This window comes from Hylobates moloch, unplaced genomic scaffold, assembly GCF_009828535.3.
Source record: "Hylobates moloch isolate HMO894 unplaced genomic scaffold, HMol_V3 SCAFFOLD_6, whole genome shotgun sequence".
In the NCBI taxonomy this organism is placed as follows: Eukaryota; Metazoa; Chordata; class Mammalia; order Primates; family Hylobatidae; genus Hylobates; species Hylobates moloch.
The window spans coordinates 116113081-116135988 of record NW_026652281.1 but is presented as its reverse complement, the minus strand read 5'-3'; the positions used below and the strand labels follow the sequence as shown (position 1 = coordinate 116135988).

At 43.8% G+C, this 22908-nt stretch overlaps 1 protein-coding gene across 5 annotated transcripts in view; it reads left to right on the top strand.

Moving 5' to 3' along the window:
* Nucleotides 1–22908, top strand: part of SIL1 (SIL1 nucleotide exchange factor) — a 334141-nt gene that overhangs the window by 221119 nt on the left and 90114 nt on the right. For all 5 annotated transcript variants that reach the window (XM_058441259.1, XM_032158025.2, XM_032158026.2 and 2 more), the window contains 2 exons: nt 12481–12589; nt 20803–20902. In XM_058441259.1, coding sequence (XP_058297242.1) covers nt 12481–12589; nt 20803–20902 — 209 coding nt within the window. The remainder of the gene's footprint in view (nt 1–12480; nt 12590–20802; nt 20903–22908) is intronic.

Sequence of the window (22908 nt, the reverse complement as noted above, 5' to 3'; positions counted from 1 at the left end):
ACTGCCATCTTTACACTGTACCTGTTGCTCCATCTGCCTCTTCTCCCACTCTGATTGGCATTTTCACCTCCCTGATCCCTGCACACACCACCCCCCAACAATAAATAAAATGATATGGAGTCCCATCCTTTAGAGCTGGTCTAGAGAGAAATTCTACCCTAAGAATTTTGCTGCGGGCATCCCTATGGATTTTTTCCCCTTTTTATTGCTGGGAGTATCCAAACTGAGGGGCTTTTGTGGCGGGGCCACTAGGGAAATTATAGAAGTCAGTAGTAGCTGATACTGGTCTGAAATAATTCATAGAACCATGTTTGTCTGTGCAGGTAACAGGTGCTGTAAATGAGAACAAATAAGAGCCAATTATGATGACAGGATTCCTGGGGACTGATAGGGTACGGGGAAAAAAGCATTAAAAATTGAAGTACAATATCTTGGCACTTTGCTTTTTTAACCCTTTTATTAAATTATGACTTCTGTTTCAGGAAAATAAATGAGAACCAACGGTATGTTTAGAATACAATCTCTGTTTTAAATTTGACTAATGAGTGGTTTTAGCACTTTCATTTGGGTATCAGTCAACCTGTATTCAGAGTGTCAATTAACCAATAAATATTGTGAAAAACAAGAGTCAGAAATGGTTGCACCACTCCTGCTAATGTGCTGCTAATGAAATTGTGCCTGGGTGGGAAATGCAGGCACTCTGGAATCCTCAAGAGTCTTCTCCAGAAAATAAGCAGTAGTGGTACTAAGGCCTCTGGGAAACAGACACATTTAACTCCTTCACTTCCAATTTGTTTCCCTCCTTATTATGAAGTAAAGCTCATTATCAGTATCTCAGGGTTAACTTCAATTATAGTGAGAATTTTAAAAAATGTATTTTTGACTCAGTAATTTCGAAGTGGGATTAGAGAGCCAGAAGAGCTATAGCCATGCTGTGGTGTACTCCCAACTGCCTGACCTTTGGTTTCTTGGAGGAACATGGGACACATTGAGGTAGAGATCAAAGGGGAGCGGAGGCATCAACTGGCTAGGAAACAGGTGCGAGATGCCCAGGATGGGTCTCCACATGAAAGTGGCCCCCTTTAGCTCTAGTTTTCTTTATTCCATCCCTGGATTTATTAAATTTGGGGGCTGTGGTAGGCCCCCTAGGCTGGTGGAAGGAGTGAGTAACTGCACATGCTTAAAGGTCTGATGCTTTTCTCAGTAGGAGGGCTGGCAGGGCCACAACAAGATTCCTAGTTTTTCTGGTCAAAATACTATCATCCTTTACTGCTGTCTCAGTCTTCATTTCCTACCCATTCCTCTGGGTCAGGCTTTATTATGTCTGATTAGGACAACGATAACAGCCTGCCAAGTGGCCTCCCTGCTTCCTGTCTGCCTGTTTTATATGCTGAGCTCCAGGTGCTTCATATGGAGTTCCTCATTGCTTGCTTGAAAGCTGTTCTCTGGACTTGGAAATCTAAGTGTTGCTACTTCTCTCCCCATTTACGTCATACTTCTCAATGGCAGGCATTGGTCTTGTTCACTTCCCAGCATACTTCCCAGTGCCCAACACAGCAGTGGCCCTTTGTGGGCACACGGTAAGCTGTGGCAAAAGGAATGCCTGGAAAAGAGCAGACTCTTGCCCAGGCTTCAGGAGATGCTTGTGGACTAGCCACTTATGGAAAGAGGCTCACCGTGTCCTAGATGTGGTTACTTTGAGCCTTGTATGATGATGTGTTCAAGGTACCTTTCTCACTAGAACACAGGAAACCTAAGTAGCATTGATAGTCCTTGTCTGTGGAAAGCGTTACTCTTGTGAATTCTGTGTAGAATGGTTGGTCAACAGCTGTAGTTTGTCCTCCTTGAGGACTGGAAAGGAGACATGGGTTAGGGTGCCGTGGATGAGATTTTGGAGGGTAGTGGGGTAGTGGTGGAAGGGTATGGTGGGAGCTGTCAGGGTAGCTGTTCCCTGGGGGAAACTGGAGTCTTTTGTTCTGAGCAGCTTTCATGCAGCTTGGGGATTTCTGCCCTTGCCTAGAAGCCATGCTGGAGAACTCTTCTAAGACCCGGCCCAGATTCTAGATTCTCTATGATTCAGAGTGAAAATACGTTTGGAGAATATTCCTATTTTTCTCAGTTTGTCATTGTTTAGTCCTTCTAAAAAATACATAAATATAACTATGATCCAGAATGGCTCATTATGTATTTTGCTGTTTAAAAAAAAGGTCTCCATTTTTGATTCCCTTAAAAACACAATAATATTAAGTGTTGTTTCAGGGTTCAGCACCCTAGAGAGGTTTGTGCACGTTATTTGTTACTGGTTCCGTTCAAGTCCTGGAGACAGGATAGATGCTCATTTGTGTAAGGCAGGGATCTTGCCAGGACTTGTTTGGGGGTTTTGAATAAAGAAGCAGGAGGAGAGGCCTTTGGTAGTCATGGCAACTGGGCCTGTAAAGCCTCAGCTCTGACCAGCCCTATTAGGAGCTTGGAGGCCCCAGCGAGGTGAGTGGCATTGCTTCCTGTTCTATATTTTTGTATTCCTTTTGGTCTGGGGAAGAGGGAGCTGGCATTCAAGCTGACCTTTTTGGAGGCCTACTGTGTGCCTTGAGCTGAGCTTGAGCTGTGGGCACAAATAATTGGTTCCTGCCCTTCAGAAACTCAGCATAACTGGGAGTTTTTACTCTTAACACCTATCTGTAGGACTTGACAAATAAGCTGTCTTCGCTTCAGAATCCGGGTTGACATTTACCTTTTTGGGCTGTTTTGGGGACTGCTTTTTCTGGCATACTTTTTATTTCTTCTGAGCACTGACGCAGTTCTTTTTTCATTTGTTCTTCACAACAATGTAGCACATTAGGGAAAACAGACATGATAAATTCTTTTCAGTTGACACATAAGGGCATGAAGATTCAGAAAGATAAAGGAATTTGGCTAGAGTCACCCAGCCAACAAAGATAGCCAAGTGAGGAGCAGAGTCCCAGGGCTTGTGGCATGGCCAGCTGGGGAAGCCTCTGGCTTTCTGCCATTGTGTCCACATATGACTGGAAGTCCCTGGAACGGGAAGTTTCCAGACAGGAGCCTGTGGAGGACATCCTGTCCTTTTCACCCTTCCTGAAGTCCCATAACTACCAAAGCTCTTAATGCCAAGGCAGATCCAAGAGCACCATGCATTCATTCCAGTTGGCCTGTCTTCGTTGAAGCAGGGCAGCCAGACTCCACAGCAGCCTCACTGTGGGCACCACCTGAGCAGGCCCCGTCACTGGGAGTCCGGGAGGGACAAGTTTCTAAGCACTGGGCACTGGGATGAGTTGGGGCAAAGACAGAGCCAGGTATAATTTGTTAATAGGTGAAACTATCATTTCAACAGTTACAAACTGGCCATATGTTTTGTTTGCCTTTTCTGTATTTAAGGTGGAATACTTTTAGAAGGGGCATTTTTCACAGCCCTCACCATTCATGTTTTCTTACAGATGAACCTCCTCACTCTCTTGCCTTCTGCCTCCTGTGGGCATTTGACGTGGCTCCTACCTCCTGGTCACTATTTCTTACCTGTCCTTCTGCCAGGGTTCCTCTTGTCCTGGTGCTTCACGGCCTCAGGCTTCCTAGGCTAATTTTCCCCTTCCTGACATTCCGAAAACTGCACTCCTGGGTCTGTGTCTAGGCCCTGAGCCTTAGTTCTGTTTCCTGGCCCCTAGAAATATTTACTGTCACATTGAACTGTGTCTGATAGACTAATTGCTGTTCAAGGATTTAAAAAGAGATGGTGGAGGAATACATTTCCACAACCACTTTATTGAGATATAATTTATGTACTATCCAATTCACCTATTTAAAATGTACAATGGGAATAATTCTCAAATGTCCTAGGGAAGATTGGTAGAATGGAGAGGTGGTTTCTAGGCTGTGGTGTTTTATGGACCAGAAAAACTTAAAAAAAAAAATAATTTGGAGGACTAAAGCCAACTTTTTATTTTGCTGAGTTAAGGGCCTTAACATGGAAACAACACACCATCTACTATCATTATCTCATTTTTAAAAAAATTTTTTTTATTGTACTTTAAGTTTTAGGGTACATGGGCACAATGCAGGTTTGTTACATATGTATCCATGTGCCATGTTGGTGTGCTGCACCCATTAACTCGTCATTTAGCATTAGGTATATCTCCTAATGCTATCCCTTCCCCCTCCCCCCACCCCTCAACAGTCCCCGGAGTGTGATGTTCCCCTTCCTGTGTCATTGTCTCATTTTTTAAAAGGACATTTTTTTTTTTTTTTTTTTTTTGAGACGGAGTCTTGCTCTCTCACCCAGGCTGGAGTGCAGTGGCGCGATCTCGGCTCACTGCAAGCTTCGCCTCCCGGGTTCACGCCATTCTCCTGCCTCAGCCTCCCAAGTAGCTGGGACTACAGGCGCCCACCACCACGCCCGGCTAATTTTTTGTATTTTTAGTAGAGACAGGGTTTCACCGTGGTCTCGATCTCCTGACCTCGTGATTCCGCCCGCCTCGGCCTCCCAAAGTGCTGGGATTACAAGCGTGAGCCACCGTGCCCGGCGACATTTTAACACAAAAAAGAAACTATATAATTTCAGAAAAAACTGTTATTTATATTGGGCACTTTTAATTTCTTGTTTCGGGACCATTGGAATGAATGCCACAATAAACAAAACACCTCAAAGCCTGGTGGCTTAAAAAAACAGTAACTATACAAAAAAAAAGTATGTAAGAGAACAGAACACTGTTCTTTTTGTATAGCTCTGACTCTTAGAACCACAGTAATAGTTCACATACTCTTCATAGGCTCACCAAATAAATAGTTAAGCCAATCAGGATATGGAGGGGCAGGAGCCATAAAATGGAATACAAATACTAACAAATGAACCAAGTATTAATAATTAATAACATAACCTTAATGAAGTGGACAGGGAAGAACTAACCCAAGTGACTTTGTGAAGCAATATCTTGACTAGGTACTGTAAAGCTAAAAACAGAACTGTACATACATGCTGTAATCTAGTTTGGTAAATGTATTTCTCACAGGGATATGGGTTAACAGTTTTGAAACTAGTTTATTTGTATACTAGAACAAAAATGTATTGTAGATAATAAGAGCAGGTTTCTCAGTGTTAGAGAAAGAAGTTATAAATAAGTAAAGTGAGAAGACAAATGAGCCCGTGTATTAGATTGGAATCTGAAGTATCAGTATAAACTTGTAGTTTTAAAAATATATACAGATAAATAGATATAGAAATATAGATGTGTGGATATATACACACAACAGTAATATAGCAAGAAATATAGGTGTGTGCATGTATATAGATGTCTGTATGTATATATATGTGTACATCTGTTGGTGTTCTCTTTTGTTACTTTTGGCACAGATTATTAGAGAAAGTGAACTCAATGTCCCTTAAACATTAATGATTGATGATTACATGGAGGGCCTGAATGTTATTCTAAATCATATATGTATATGTGGTTTAGAATATATGTAATATAATATTCTAAACTATATATATTAGTTCCCATGCTGCTAATAAAGACATACCTGAGACTGGGTAATTTATAAAGGAAAGAGGTTTAATGGACTCACAGTTCCACATGGCTGGTGGGGCCTTAAAATCATGGTGGAAGGTGAATGAGTAGCAAAGTCATGTCTTTACATGGCAGCAGGAAAGAGAGTGTGTGCAGGGGAACTGCCCTTTGTAAAACCATCACATCTTGTGAGGCTTATTCACCATCACAGGAACAGCACAGAAAAGACCCACCCCCATGATTTAATTACCTCCTACCAGGTGGCTCCCATGACATGTGGGAATTAGGGGAGCTACAATTCAAGATGAGATTTAGGTGGAGACACAGTGAAACCTTATCACCATATATATATACATACATATATATATATATATATACACACACACACACACACACACACACAAATGTATGTATGTATATGTATGGGTGTACATATACATATATATAATTAACATTTGTGTGTGTATATATAATTTGTATTGTTTATAAATTACCCAGTCTAAGGTATTTTGTTACACACACACACACACACACACACACACACACACACACACACACACACATTTCTAGCTCCACCTACTGAGAGGGCTTAGAAATACCAACACCCTAGTAGTAATGAACACACCTAGCATCCAGATCTTGGCTTCTAAACACTGTTCTCCAATTAAAAAAAAAAAAGAAAGAAAAAGAAAACAAAAAACTAGGGCTCGTAGGCTGGGCGCGGTGGCTCACGCTTGTAATCCCAGCACTTTGGGAGGCCGAGGCAGGCGGATCACGAGGTCAGGAGATCGAGACCACGGTGAAAGCCCGTCTCTACTAAAAATACAAAAAAATTAGCCGGGCGTGGTGGCGGGTGCCTGTAGTCCCAGCTACTCGGAGAGGCTGAGGCAGGAGAATGGCGTGAACCCGGGAGGCGGAGCTTGCAGTGAGCCGAGATGGCGCCACTGCACTCCAGCCTGGGCAACAGAGAGAGACTGCGTCTCAAAAAAAAAAAAAAAAAAAAAAAAAAACTAGGGCTCATTAGAAGTGGCTGATTCCAGGGCTGGGGAAAGGAAAATACAAGATGAACCTGGAACATCTTATGGAACCAGAAAGTAAGGAAATACTTTTAAAAAGAAAATGATGGTGGGGAGGAAGGATTTTTTCAAAGGAATGTGAGAGTCAACCTGAAGGCACTTCTGATTGCTAAGGCTGAAACAATTTGAGCAACAAAATAAATAATAATAGCGTTGGACCCATAGAATAAAATATCCATGAGTTCATACTAATACAAATAATTAGAGGCATGACAATTTTTTCTTGGAGTGAAATAAATCCCAATTAATAAATGTGTAAAGAAGGAGGGAAGTAGCAAATTCCCATTAGATGATTACCACAGTGGTAAATGTTGCAGATGGATTCCTCTAATGGCATGCAATGGTTTTTAGAGTAAAGGGATGGATTTGTATAATCCGAAAGTATTTCCCCCGATTTTTTTTTTTTGGTAATTTGGTGGGTTTTTTTTAGTATATCCACAGTGTTGTGGAATTACTGCCACTGTCTAACTCCAGACCACCAGTGGTCAATCCTCATTCCTTCCTTCCCACAGCCCCTGACAGCCATTAATCTACTGTTTCTATGGATTTGCCTGTTCTGCACATTTCATGTAAAAATAATCATATGATACATGCTTTTTTGTATCCGGCTTTCACTTAGCACAATGTTTTCAAGGTTCATCAATGTTGTAGGATGTATCAGTATTTATTGCTCCTTTTAATGGTGAATAATATTATATGGATATACTACTTTTATTTATTCATTTATCAGATGATGGATATGTGGGTTGTCCCCTGATACCCAGTATGATAGTATTAGAAGGTGGGGCCTTTAGGAGGTGATGAGGTCATGAGAGTTCCACACCCTGTGAATAGGATTAGTGAAGAGGCTTGAGGGTGCCTCCTGGCCCCTTCCACCATGTGAAAACACTTAGAAGGCACCTTCTATGAGGAACAGGCCCTCACCAGACACTGAAACTGCTGGCGTGATCTTGGACTTCCCAGTCTCCAGAACTGTGAGCAATAAATTTGTATTGTTTATAAATTACCCAGTCTAAGTTACTTTGTTATAGGATTCCTAATGGACTAGGACACAATCTAAGACAGCCATTAAAGCAGATGCTTTCGGTTCCCTGCCCATACTTCCTGGGATCTCCTTTTCCCGTAGCGGGTGTTTCTTCCCCAGCTACTGTGGGGGTTCAAGACTCACTCTTGCCACCTGTTCCTGGACCCCTCTGAGGAGCCAAAGCTTCTTTGCCCAGAGCTTCAGCCTCCACCTGCTATGGTAGCCTGTGGCCTCTGACTGCTAGGCAGGGGTAGGTGGGGGTACAAAGTCCTCCCTGCCTCCTCATTTCCTGTCAACTGGAGAGCACCCCTTAATAAACCATGTGCACATGAAGCCCTGACTTGTTTCTTCTCCATGGGTGTCTCCTTCTTGGACCAGAAGGCTAGCAGTGATGTTCTTCTCATGATGATAGCAGAATACGATACAACCATGCAAGCACATTTCAAACATCTGTTTGCGGCCCATTTGCTAGCATCCCACTGGCCAATGCATGTGATAAGCAAAATACAAAGTCAAGGTGTGGGAAGGCACACTCTGCAGTAGGAGGAACTGTAAAGTCACATGGCAGAGAGTGTGACAAGCAGGGAGGAAGAAAATTGGTGACAATGTTGCAGTCTACCATAGATTATCCCCCAACCCAGAAAACAAGAGTTATTATCTGGGTCCTGGCCTGTGACTGAAGTCAATGACAGTCCCAGTGCGAGTCAAAATTCAAGCACGAGGTGGCCTCACTCAATATGGACAGGGCTTCTGCTTAATATGGACAGGGTTTTCTAGGCTAGGATAGTCAGCCTTGGGATCCGCTCTGAAGGAGCTGGAGGTGGGAAAACAGACACTGTAGGCTTTGCAGGCCTGTTTGCCTTCCTGGATCCAGACATTATTTTCTGCCTGTCCCCTTGCTCTCCATCCCCCTAACTCGTTACCTGTATGTATCTTGTTTTCTCTTTGCTCTGATTTGCCCTTCCCCTGTGTTCTGGTACGTTTTCTTCTGTCGCAGAGGCTCTTGAAGGATACAGGTCAGATTATACTATCTGTCTAACTTGGACATTTCCCCAGTGGAGAAGTATTTGAAATACTGCATTTCCTGTTGCTTTTGCTACTGCTGCTGCCATGACGTGTTTAGTATATTTTAAATGAACATAACCTGTATTTTGAGTTAATGCTATTGTGGTTGCTCTTGCCCCCTGTGGTGGCTTATGTGAAGGGAGTAATTTTGGAATTTTCCTCAAAATAACTAGATTCACATAAGAACCTAGCCTCTTCTTTGGCGAGCTTAGCACACTATAACCTATTACGTCTGAAGCTTATAAACTCACATGCTCTTTTCTTTTCCATTTCTAACTTTGATCAAAAGTTTGAAAATTTTAAATACTATTTTTATTATATTACTAGTATTAGTACCATTATTACTAAAAATAACTATTAACATGACTAATTACTATTATAACTCAACCTGCCCTAGTAAAAATCCTTCTTGGCCTTTCCATATAACTCTAGGTCAGCTAGGAATTCCCTCTTTCTTTTAAACATTTTCACTCAACAAATAATTATTGTTTTTTAAATTTAGAGACAGGTTCTCACTCTGTTGCCCAGGCTAGAGTGCAGTGGCGTGATCATAGCCCATTGCTGCCTTGAACTCCTGAGCTCAGGCGATCTTCCCACCTCAGACTCCAAGTGGCTAGGACTATAGGAGCATGCCATTGTGCCTGGCTAATTTTTTTATTTTAATTTTTTTGTACAGATGGGGTCTCACTATGTTGCCCAACCCCTGGCCTCAAGTGATCCACCTGCCTTGGCCTCCCAAAGTACTGGAATTACAGGTGTGAGCCACCACACTCAACTAATTTTAATTTTTTTTCTAGAGATGGGATCTCATTGTGTTGCTCAGGCTGGTCTCTAACTCCTGGGCTCAGGTGATCCCCTCATCTCAGCCTCCCAAAGTGCTGGGACTATAGGCAAGGGCCTCCTCACTTGACCAACAAATGATTATTCAGAGTTCACTATATGCTAGGTCATGTGATAGGCCCTGAGGATAAAATGGTGAGCATTTATATTCACCAGATAAATAAAAAAACTAATGTGTAATTATTGATTCTGGTAAGTGCTATAAAGGATTCATGGTGCTGTGAAATCTTTTGGAGGCAGGTAAATCTAGTCTGAGAAAATAGAGGATGCCTTTCAGAAGAAGTGACTTTAGCTGGGATTGGAAGGATGAGGAGATGGAGGCTGAGGGTAGGAAGACTATTCTGGGCAAAGGGAACAGCAGATGGAATGGCCCCCTGGTAGGAGGTAGCGTGGTTCTTTCAGAAGGATGGAAAAAGACCAGTGTGCCTAGAGCACAGGAATGAGGAGTGGACAAGGCTGGAGAGGTAGGCTGGGGCCAGATACTGCAGGGCCTCATTGACCAGGGTGAGGATTTTCATTTTTATCCTCAGAACAGTAGGAAGCCATGAAAAGGTTTGAAGCAGGAGAATGGCATAGGTTTGGTATTTTGGAAAAGAAAAATCATTCACAAGAACAGTTTGATTGGGAGGTGAATCGGGGAGGCCAGTTAGAAAGCTGTGATAGGGCCCAGATCAGAGATGGCAATGGTTCAGACAAAAGCAGTGGGGGAAGATGGAGAGAAGAGTATGCATTCAAGACATACATAGCAGGAAAAATCAACCAGTTTGGGAGGTAGATTGGGTATCAATGTGGTAGAGTAAAGGGGGCTGGCATTTTAGCATTCATCCAGGAAGGGACCATTGTCTTGTCAGTTTGGGATCTCTCCAGGTGAGGCAGCCTCTCCCCTTCACACATTCAGAGATTAGATTAGTACTAAAGAAATTACCTCTTGCCCTGTGATCATAGTAATAGGATAGAAGTTGCCAGTTCTTTGTTATTCTTGCCAGTATTCAGCCTCATCTCCTCCCAGAGCCATCTTCCGCAGCTGTTTGATGAATATTTTCCTATCCTAGGAATATGAACCCAGGCTTCCTGGTGGTACCAAGCCAGCAGCCCCCACAGCCCTTCCAGTTAGTTCTATGGCCTAGTCTCTCCTCAGCTCCTGTGGCCTACTGGGTTCTAGGTCAGTGCATTTGCACGTGGGGCTTCATTACTGTGGTATTCCCTTTATTCCTAGTCTGGGACTCACTTTTTGCTTCATTTGACCCCAACTTTATCAGGAGGGCCACCCCAGAGAAGGATTTTTCCACTGCGCTCTGAATGTTTTTTTTTTTTTTTTGAGACAGAGTCTTGCACTGTTGCCCAGGCTGGAGTACAGTGGCGTGATCTTGGCTTACTGCAACCTCCGCTGTTCAGGTTCAAGCAGTTCTCCTGCCTCAGCCTCCTGAGTAGCTGAGATTACAGGTTCCTGCCACCACACTTGGCTAATTTTTGTATTTTTAGTATAGATGGGATTTCACCATTTGCCAAGGCTGGCCTCGAACTCCTGACCTCAGGTGATCCACCTGCCTTGGCCTCCCAAAGTGTGAGCCACCATGCCTGGCCTGAACGTATTTTTTATCCTTGAAAATAATGGTTGGGGTTAGAGGGAGCTCATTATGTACATACTTCTATATACTGTATGTAGGTTCCCATTTTTTAAAGTAAAACATACAGAAACTCCCTACTGAAGTGGGACAGCAGGAACAGCAACAGCATGGTGTGCAATATCCCTGGCATCTTGATTGGGGATAGAGTGACTGACTGGTGGAACTCAGAGTTTTCTGTGGGCCTCCCAGAATTGAGAGCACTGTTGAATACTTGCCTGTATCATTATCTTTCTATACTTGAGTTTACCTGATTATTTGAGAGAACTTGTGCTGTGTGCTTCCTTTGGAGGAATTTTTTCTGAAAGTTATTGATTTGGGTTCTGAAATCAAACTTAACACCAGCAAGGCAATGCTGTCCTCTGGCAGGGGAAAGCAGAGTCAAAGTCCAGGTGTCAGAAGCACCATCTTTGCTTCAAATCTCCCATCTCCTGAAAAGCCTTTTCCCTGAAATTCTCCCTCCCTACAGCAGTTTCATGAATGAATGAATGGGTGTAGCATTCCATTTGTAGTATGTGCTACTGCACAGTTGCTTTTTAACTATACTTGAGTAGTTTTGTGCAGTGCATAGGAATAGCCCATCGATTCACAACACTTGTTTTTCCCAGCTGTGGATCAGCTCCATAGATAGGTGGGTGTAGGTTTTCAGTTTCTCTTGGCTCCACTCCCTGCCTCCTTGGCTTGCTCTGTCCTCTTGCCTTCCAGTCTCTTCCTTCTTCCTTTTCATAACGTTAAGTGCCACACTTTTATGTGCCAAGCCCTGGCCTAAGAAGGGCTGGGAAATCAAAAAGGAGGAAATACAGTCCCTGTGCTTAGGAAGGAGACAGCCTCATAGAAGGAGCCTAATTAAACAGATGAATGTGGTGAGGTGTAAGCTTGCTGTGATGGCAGGCTGTCTGGGGTTCTGTGGGACTGACTGTCAGGGGAGGGGCAGGAAGGGTGTCATGGAAGAGACAGTAAAGTAGCATGTCCTGAGGAATTAGTAGGTACCTACCACTTACCTGCTGCACATAACACAAAGCTTTTATTAGCTCAAGAAGACATAGAAGAGCTTAAATATGCAGGTTCTAATTGGGGGACGTTGGTCTCTAGATTCAAGTGTGAATCCTCTTGCCCATCTTACGTCATTGCCTTATAGATTTCCTTATAGATTAGCAAAGTGAGTACATGCCAGTGGTGTGTGTGTTCAAGGGAGAGAGATGGGTGGATTGAGGAGGTAACTGAACACAGCTGAGTCGTGTCTTCGTGAACTAGTAAGTCCTGTTGGCTTGCTGGCCATCCCGGCGACCTTCCAAAGACCTTGTACCTCATGAGCCTTTTCTCTTCTTGGCTTTTAGGGCAGGCTGTCCCTGCAGGATCCCACGTACGGCTGAATCTTCAGACTGGGGAAAGAGAGGCAAAACTCCAATATGAGGACAAGTTCCGAAATAATTTGAAAGGCAAAAGGTACAGTGTCAACCCTAGGGACTGGGAGGCTAAGTGATGACATTGATTTTGTATTGTAATACTGAAAATGTTACCCAAATTCATGTGGCTTTTTTTTTAATTTGGAATTTAATAGCATAGAATTTGTGATAAATCTGTCAGGGTTTTATGAAAGTTTACTTCTACAGTCTTTGGAAAGAGACAGTTTGCAAAGCAAATTGATACTTTAAAAAAGGCTGTAGGGGGAATGCTTAACCTGCTTTAAAAATGAAGCTATTTTTCCCAGTACTTTAAGAGCACCCATTTGAATCCCAACAATTAATGCACTGATTACAGATGAGTCATCTATTCATTAAAACAGGCCTGTTAGGCCTTCTGCTTTGCAGTAATACTTCCTTGGTGAACAATAAAATTGCATTTTAAAGTCTTTAATTCAGACTAACTTTCCCTCTCGTTAGTCAGTATTAAAACAGGCTTTCTTATAGTATAAAAGTGGAAGCTACTGCCATTCTCCACTGGCTAGAGGTTGCCTTATTTCTCAATAACCAGGTTAGATTATTCAATTTTAGAGAATTCAGTGTCACTATTTTTCTTTTTCTTGCCTTGAATTAGCATGCTTTCTTTGCTTGATATTTCCTGAATGAGGGGGAAGGAGGTTGAGGCATGGAGTTGCAGGGGTTGCTGGAATTGTGCATTTGGAAAGCTCAGTAGAAATACCAGCCATGAAACTTCTAACACAGGGACCAGCAAATTATGGCCTGTGGGCCTTATTGGGACTGTTCCCTGCTTTGGTTCAGCCTGCAAGTGAAATTGGTTTTTACATTTCTTAAAGGTTGGAAAAAAAATCAAAAGGTAATATTTCATGACTCATGAAAATGTATGAAATTCAGATTTAAATGTCCATAAATAAAGTTTTAATGGGACACAGCCATGCTCATTTGTTTACATATTGTCTATGGCTGCTTTCTTGCTACAATGACAGAGTTGATTAATTGGGACAGACACCATATGGATCACAGAGCCTAAAATAGTATCCAGTCATTACAGACAGTTTGCTGACCCTGTGCTAAAACGTGTAAGCACTGGGAATTAGTAGTTACAGATTGGGTGTGGTTAGTGTTACTCAGTCCTTGGATGATGATGATGATGATGACGATGATGATGTTTTTTTCTTTTTAGAGATAGGGTCTTGCTCTGTTGCCTAGGCTGGAGTAAAGTGGTGTGATCATAGATCACTGTAACCTCGAACTCCTGGGCTCAAGCAATCTCACTGCCTCAACCTCCTGAGTAGGCTGGGGCTACAGGTGTGTGCCACTATGCCTGGCTAATTTTTTTTAATTTTTTTTGTAGAGATAGGGTCTCACTTTATTGCTCAGGCTGGTCTTAAACTCCTGTACTCAAGTGATCTTCCTGCCCTGGCCTCCCAAAGTGCTGGGATAACAGATGTGGACCACTGTGCCCAACCTGGATTTTATAATTTAAACAGTATTTTGCAGGTCAGGCGTGGTGGCTCACACCTGTAATCCCAGAACTTTGGGAGGCCGAGGAGGGTGGATCACCTGAGGTCAGGAGTTCGAGACCAGCCTGGCCAACATGATGAAACCCCGTCTCTACTAAAAATACAAAAATACAAAAATTAGCTGGGTGTGGTGGCAGGTGCCTGTAATCCCAGCTACTCAGAAGGCTGAGGCAGAAGAATCGCTTGAACCTGAGAGGCAGAAGTTGCAATGAGCCGAGATTGTGCCACAGCACTCCAGCCTGGGCGGCAGAGCGAGACTCTGTCTCAAAAAAACTAAAACAAAAACCCAGTATTTTGCAGTTAGATGTAATCAGAAGGAGGTCCTAGAGACCCACTTCTTACCCTAGTCTTTTCCTTGACATGCCTGTCAGAAGGTCACTCAGCTGGTCCACGTGCACTTTTGTCAGGTGGCGCTCACCCCACAAAACAGCCTGTTCAGATTTAGACAGTTTTCACTGTTAGAAAATTCTACTTCATATTGAGATAGAAGCATTTGTTCTCCTTATAGTCACTCCAAATTGGGAAGGATCTTTCATCTTCCCTCATCCCTCCAGGTAGGCCTATACTTGGAGTGGCCCAGGTCAGACAATTACTCCTTTCTAACAACCATGTAAGAAATAATCAGCTGTCATTGTCATGGCCCCTACCAAACTTCTTTCATCCACAATACACACATATTTCAGTGTCTCAAAGTACTTTTAGGAAGTCTTTTCTCACATGTAATCCAAGTCTTATTTTCTGAAGAAAAGAATCTATTCTTAGCTTATGAATATTGAGTTAGGGGCTGGGCGCAGTGGTTCACACCTGTAATACCAACAGTTTGGGAGGCTGAGGCGGGTGGATCGTTTGAGCCTAGGATTTGAAAACCAGCCTGGGCAACAGGGTATGTGTCTCTGCAAAACATATAAAAATTAGCCAGAGGTGGTGGCACACACCTGTAGTCCCAGCTACTCGCGGGGCTGAGTTGGGAGGATCACTTGAGCCTGGGAGGCAGAGGTTGCAGTGAGTCAAGATCGTACCACTGCACTCCAGCCTGGGTGGCAGAGCCAGACCCTGTCTCAAGAAAACAAACAAACAAAAACAAAACAAAACAAAACAAAACACCAAAAACAAAAATTAGCTGGGTGTGTGGTGTGTATTATGCCTGTAGTTCCAGCTACTCAGGAGGCTGAGATGGGAGGATCACCTGAGCCTGGGGAGGTTGAGGCTGCAATAAGCTGTGATTATGCCACTGTACTCCAGCCTGGGTGACACAGTGAGACCCCATCTCAAAAAATAAATAAGCAAAATATATAAATAAAAAATAAAATCCCTTTGCAAAAATAATACTGAGTTAGGAATTTTATTAATTTGGAGTTTATTTGTTGGTTTTTATACTATGAGAAGTCACTTCTCTACCACCTGACTGTAGATCATCAGTGTGAACACATACTGCTTTGTCTGTTGCTCATATCTTTTAAGAATAGACAGCAGAGCCGTCCATGTGAACTGTAGAGACACACCATAAGGGAGAAATATTTGTCCCTACTCCTGCCTTTTTACTTTCCTCCTTTGGGGAGTCTCTGCCTGAAACGGCCCCTAGCATATGATGGACCTTTCTTCTTCCTTCTAAGCATTTATAGCTAATGGCAAACCTATCTGAATAGAAGTCCAAAGGCATTGACAAGGTGGTGTGAACATTCAGTGCTGTGAACTCAGTGAGCCTTTGATGATGACTTCCTACTTCTAGGGTGGAGCTCCTCCAATTCCATTTCATGGTGTCTTCCTGGCCCCTTAGCACTGGAATGGGAACAGAAGCCTAAGGGCAGGGCCAGTTCCCTGAAATTGTTAGAGTATTTTGCTTATATCCTTATTCTGTTTTAGAGGACAAAATCCATAGCTTTCCATGAAATTGTCCAAGAAGTTAGTGATCCCACAGAGTTAGGAACCACTGGCCTAGAGGGAGATGGGGACAGTCCATTAATCCAAAATTCATGGCAGTCTTTCTACTATTTTTACTGGTTGTGTGGCTGGCCACATTGCTACCCAGAGCTGCAATGCTTGTGGGCTCTAAAGCCTGGGACAGAAGACCCTGACTTTGGCTTGTCTCAGAGAGTTCCTTTAGCATTGCCTTATTTCATTGCACGTAGTTGGCTCTTAGCAACAGGTTTCCACTTGCTATTTATGCTTTAGGCTTTGCCATCTCTAGTGGTTTTAGTCCATATCCCTGTCAACATCTCCACAGTACATCTCTCTTTTTGCCCTGGAATAACCAGCTTCTTGGACTCTTCCTCCTAGGTTTGGAGGACTGAGGGTAAAACCACATTCAAGTTGTGCCATCTTGGGTTGAACATTTACCAAGGTCCAATATGGTATAGTGGTTAAAAGGTTGGGCTAAGGACAGGGCCATTTACTTCCTCCACTTATTTATTTCACAAAAACCTATTGAGTGCCCACGTGCCAGGCATTGGGATACCGTAATAAACAAAACAGCCTCCACAAGACTGGCGGACAGAAAACCAGGTACATAAGCACAGAAGTAAGATATTATCTGGTCATTACTGATAGTTTGCTGACCCTGTTCTAAAACATGAAAGTATTGGGAATTAATCATAGATTAATTAACTGGCCCCAAAGGGAGGAAGGAAAAGAACCAATGTGGCTGATCCCAGGAACCTATCAAAGACTGGATTGGTATCTTCACCGAGATCCCTGGAGCTGATCCAAACCATAGCCATGCATCTTGACTAGAGAGAAGACATCCATTGGGGAGCAAGGTTTTACCACTAGCACTTATTTCAGTTCAGGGAACAGAGGTAAGAACAAGGATGATATGGACAAAAAGAATAATTAACTCTTTATGCAAAGGGTTAGGTTTATAGGTTTAGGAGTTAGGACATTTCAGACAGATGGAACAACAGGAAGTCCTGGGCTTTATCAAGGAAAAGACTTTGTCAAGTATGAGAAGCAAGAAAACGATCAAGGTGACTAGAGGAGAGGAGAGAAGGAAGGAAACCGATAGGAGATGAAATTGGAGAGGTATGTGGGGGCCAGATCATGTGGCTTTTGAGGAAGATTTTGTATGTTCTTCATTCACCTTTAATTGTAATGGAAAGCCATTGGAAGATTTTTTTTTCCCCCTAAGACGGTGTCTTGCTCTGCTACCCAGGCTGGAATGCAGTGGCACCATCTCAGCTCACTGCAACCTCCGCCTCCCGGCTTCAAGCAATTCTCCTGCCTCAGCCTCCCGAGTAGCTGGGATTACAGATGCCCGCCACCGCACCCAGCCAATTTTTGTATTTTTAGTAGAGACGGGGTTTCACCATGTTAGCCAGGCTGGTCTTGAACTTCTGACCTCATGATCTGCCCGCCTCGGCCTCCCAAAATGCCGGGATTACAGGCGTGAGCCACCGTGCCCAGCTGCCATTGGAAGATTTTAGGCAGGAGGGTGATTTAGTTGCTATGTGTCTGGAGATGAGATTGAAGGTGGACAAAATAAGACAGAATTAGGATGTCATTTCAGTAGATCAGGTAGGACATAATGGTGGCTTAGTCTAGGGTGTCATAACAGAGACTGAATGAATTTGGAGATTTAATTTGGAGGTAGACTCAAGAGGACTTTCTTATGATTTCAGTGTAGAGGTTGAAGGAAGGTGCAGGGAGGGGCACAGATTGAGGATAAAGCCTCATTTTGGAACTTGAGCAACCGGGTGGTTGTTGGTACTATTTATTGAAATAGAAAAGTTGGGAGAGGGACAGACTTATAAGAAGAAGAATCAAGAGCCATGTTTTAGATTCAATAAGTTTGAAGTACTTGTTAAACATTTGAGATACAGATCTATCAGGTAGTTGTACAAGAGTCTGATTGGTGCTCAGGGGAGAGGTTGGGCTGGAGATGTAAATGTGGAGATTACCGGCAGATAGGTTTTTAAAGTAACTAGGGGAGGATGTCGAGGTGGAGAAGATTGACAGGGCTGAACTCCAAGGCATTCCCGGCTATGTGGCTCAGGTAGGACATGAGGAACCAGCAAGAGTTGGAGAAGGAACAAGGAAGAGGAAGAGCCATGAGAGTGAGGTAACAAGCCAGGAAAGAAGTTTTTGTTTTTTTTTTTTTTGAGACAGGGTTTTGCTTTGTCGCCCAGGCTGGAGTGCAGTGGCGTAATCACGGCTCACTACGGCCTGGGCTCAAGCAATCCTCCCACCTCAGGCTTCTGAGTAGCTGGGGCCACAGGCACACACCACCATGCCTGGCTAATTTTCAAGTTTTTTGTAGAGACAGAATCTTACTATGTCGCCCTTACTGGTCTTGAACTCCTGGGCTCAAGCAATCCTCCCTCCTCAGCCTCCCAAAGTGCTGGGATTACAGGCATGAGCCACCACACCCGACTGAGAGTTTTTCAAGAAGGGAGGGTCAACTGTGCAAATGCTCTTAGTGCTTGAGGAACATGAAGTGAGTGAAGAAGGGTCCATTGGATTTGGTCATCAATTTTTGGTAATTTTGATTAGCAGTGTGAGTAGAGTTGTGAGGACAGAATCCAGATTACAGTAAATGGCAATATAAATAGGAATAAAAAAGGTGGGGATAGTGAGTGAAAACAATGTGTTCATAAAGTGTTACTTTGAATGAGAGCAGGGAAATGGCAGGATAACCAGAAGAGACTGTGAGGTAAAAGGAGAATTGGTGTGCTGATGGGAATAATCCAGCTGAAGGGAGAAATTGACCATGCAGGCAGGAGGGAGCGGTGTAATTATGGGAGTTAAAGCTTTTGTAAAGGCAAGTGTGATCTGGAACTAAGTTTAATAGGATCAGGGACACTCATCCATTATAATAGGAAGGAAAGTAGAAAACATAGACTTAGGTGCAGGTTGGCTTGTAGAGCTGATCATGGGAAAATGAAGTTTTGGTCTATTTTTCTTAGTGAAGAATGAAGTAAGAACACCAGATGACTGTTTCGTGTGTGTGCGTGAACTTGAGTGCATATGTGCATGCTTGTGTGCATGTAGTTGGGACTGAGAGTGGGTGATGAGAGATGGCTTGGGAGAGTGAGACTTAAGGCGTAAACAGAGATACACGGAATAATGGGATTAGTCCTGACCAAGTCTTACAGGAGGGAGGAGATAATGTGTTCAAGCCATGGTTCCTGAATACTTAGCTCCCTCTTGGGTATGTGGATGGAGCAGTGGTATCCTCACACACTGGCAGTGGATGGTGCACTGTAGGGAGAGGGATTCAGGATTCTCGCCCTACTTTATAGCAATGTGGTAACTATTTGAATGAAATATTACTTTTAAGGGATTAGCACACTGCCTAACACATGGCTAAATGCTCAATAAATGACTTACTAGCTATTATTAATTAGTTTAGGAGGACTGAGGTTTAGAGAAGACGAGTGTTTTTCTCAGAGCCCTAAAAGGTCTCTAGGAAGAATGAAAGCCCTTGGTACATGAGAGCTGAGGTGTGCTGGAATCTCAGACTATGAGACTGATGTGCTCTTCCTGCCTGGAGTAGAGCAGGCCAGTAGCCCCTTCCTCCTCACCTCTGAAATCTTGTGGACATTCCAGGATATATGGAATCCTGAACCCAACACCAACCAGACAGTCTTGTTAAGCATAGTCCACACTCCACTCTTCCCTTCGTGCACATCATTCTCGTGCTTACCTCTGTTCATTGAACTAAAATGAATGCTAGTGCTAAAACCTTGCTCCCACATGATGGATGTCTTCTCTCTGGTCAAGATGCGTAGCTGTGGCTTGGGTCAGCTCCAGGGAATTTTGTGAGGAGACCATTCTGGTCTTTGGCAGGTTCCTGAGATTATAGCCACATTGGTTCCTTTCCCTCCTCCCTTTGGAGGCTGGCTGTGGAAGGGGCTGACCTTGATTCTACTCCTTAGTATCTCAAATCCATTCCTTGGTCAGGTTGAGACATACCTCCTGCCTCTCCTTTGTGCTCATAGGTTGGTCTTATGGTGTGAATCTATCCAACTTGTTTTCGTAAAGACAGGCTGCCTTGTCTAATCAGTTCAGGCACACACTGTGGGGCTCAGGGCCCTGTTGTCCCCTTTCATGGAAAAATATATTAATAAATAAGGGTGCACGCTACTCCCTGTGTCCCACTTCCCTCTGAGAGGTCCTGCTCTGGCAGCATGCTGAGGGAGGAGCATTGCACAGTTATGCCAGGCTTATTTCTGCCTGAGAAGCTGGCTGAGAGCCCTCTGTTCATGGTTGGCTTCTGTCTGCCCCATGCCATTTCTTCCTCTTTCATGAAATGATCCCATTTTCAGCTATGTCTTTCCTCTTCTAGCTTCAAGGTAAGGTCACTCTGTTAGACCCTGGCTGACTGAAGGCAAAGATATGATAGTACACTCACAGCTGGCCTGGACTCACTTACCTTAGGGTGCCATTCACCCAGGGACATTTTCCTTCCTGGGGAATATGATGCTCCCCTCTTATTTATTTTTAGAGACAGGGTCTGACTCTGTTGCCCAGCTGTGGGAGTACGGTGGCACAATCATAGTTTACCACAGCCTCGAACCCTGGGCTCAAGTGATCCTCCTTCTTCCCACGTAGCTGGGACCACAGGCATGTACCATCACATCCCAACTAATATTTTTAAATTTTTTGTAGAGATGGGATCTTGCTATCCTTCCATCTTGGCCACCCAGAGTACTGGGATTACAAGTGTGAGCCGCAAAGCCTAGCCATGCCTCCCTCTTTACTCTCAGTTTTCTTTGGACAGGCTGGATATCAACACCAACACCTACACATCTCAGGACCTCAAGAGCGCACTGGCAAAATTCAAGGAGGGGACAGAGATGGAGAGTTCAAAGGAAGACAAGGTGTGTGATGATTTTTCGTGTGAGTATAAGCCTGTAGCATGGCCTTATTGTTTTTGCAGAGAATGGAATCATTTTTATGGGAACTCTTGAAATAAACGTGGGATAACAATATTGTAAAATAATTTAAAGAACACTATTGACAAATAAGAAACGCTTTTAGACTATTAAAAAAAGTGCTGGCAGCATTTCTGTCGTGGTTTAGGTTAGAATTCTATTTGTCATCCCATGTCTTCAAACAGCTCCCCATGTTTGGAGAAACTGAGGCACCAAGCAGGGGTAGCCATTCTCTCCATTATCACAGGCCTGAGTGGAGTGAGTAGACTTTATGGCCCAGATCTCTGCCTCACTTACACTTGGATTAGATACAAGCTTGTTCCAAAAGAACAGAGGAGCTGGCCCAGGAAGCAAGAAGCCGGAATCCTTGTCCTTGTCCTTTGAACGTGTAGCAAATGCATTTCTTCTAGGCTTCAGGTTCCTTAAATTTAAAACATGAGGCTGGAACAAGAGGATGACTGAGGTTTCCTCCAGCTCTAAATTTCTCTACAAGCTAAGGGAATGAGAAGAGGAAAAGGTGAAGAGTCACAGCCCCTTGGCCATGCCCCTAATGTCTGGGAGGGCTCACAGGTGCAGGTCTATACCAGGAAGATCATGAGCTCTTGGAGTCATTTGTCTGTATTTCTGTTTGAGTCCTGTCAGTTTTTGAAAGCAGCTTCTCTGGTGGCTGCCTTAGAGACCTAAGTTCTCCCTCCCTCTTCTCCTTATAGTCCCCATTTGCGTTTTTTTTTTTTTTTTTTGAGACGGAGTCTTGCTCTGACGCCCAGACGGCCTTGTTGTTTGTGCGGTGGTACGATCTTGGCTCACTGCAAGGTCCACCTCCCAGGTTCAGGTGATTTTCCTGCCTCAGCCTCCTGAGTAGCTGGGATTACAGGTGCTTGCCACTACACTCAGCTAATTTTTATGTTTTCAGTAGAGATAGGGTTTCACCATGTTGGCCAGGTTGGTCTCGAACTCCTGACCTCAAATGATCCGCCCACCTTGGCCTCCCAAAGTGCTAGGATTACAGGCATGAACCACTGCGCTCAGCACTCATTTGCCTTTATTTACCTCTTCACTCTTTCCCCTGAATCCAGGTAATATCTTAGAAAGACAGCATGAGGCTCTTGACAGCTTGTGTATTACTGGAAGAAGCCATAGGTTGTTCTGATCCTTTAGAACTAAATATTTCTGGGAAAATGAACCTTTTGGGGGATAGGAAGCTGGTGTTTACCTGTTTAAGATGTGTGAAATGCAGGCCCAGTCTCCACATCTTTACTCATCTTACCAAAGTCACTTCTCCTACATGGAGAGGGTATGTGGTGTGGGAGGGCATGTGGCTTGGTGGCAGCAGCAGTGGGTGAAGGAAGGCAATGCTCGCAATTACGTCCTACCATAGATGTATTAGCCGAGGTGCTGAGGAGAAGCACATCTTCTGCCTGGTACAGGTGAGGCCAGGAGAGGAGTGCCTGGGTGCCTAGGACAGGGACTGGCCAGGGCTTTGGCTCCTTCCCCACTCATGGTCAGTTCCATGTGGGACTGATGGGAACATTAAAAAGCTCCTATTCAGCGTCTTCTCTGTGGATGGAGGACGTACTTAACCTTGTTCTCTTCTCTTTGCTTTCCCTGGGAGTGTTTTTGGATTTTCTTTTCTCAGGTGATGGCATTTCCCCCCACCCCAGTAATTCAATTAGTGTAGAAAAGTATGAATATTTATAAAAGTATTTCAAAATGTATAACCAAGAGATTACTTAAAAGTTTTAGTTGCTGGTTTTCGTAATTAAAAATACTCCTCTCGGCTGGGTGCAGCACTTTGGGAGGACAAGGCGGGTGGATCATCTGAAGTCAGGAGTTTGAGACCAGCCTGGCCAACATGGTGAAACCCCGTCTCTACTGAAAATGCAAAAATTAGCCGGGCATGGTGGCATGTGTCTGTAGTCCCAGATAGTCCAGAGGCTGAGGTGGGAGAATCA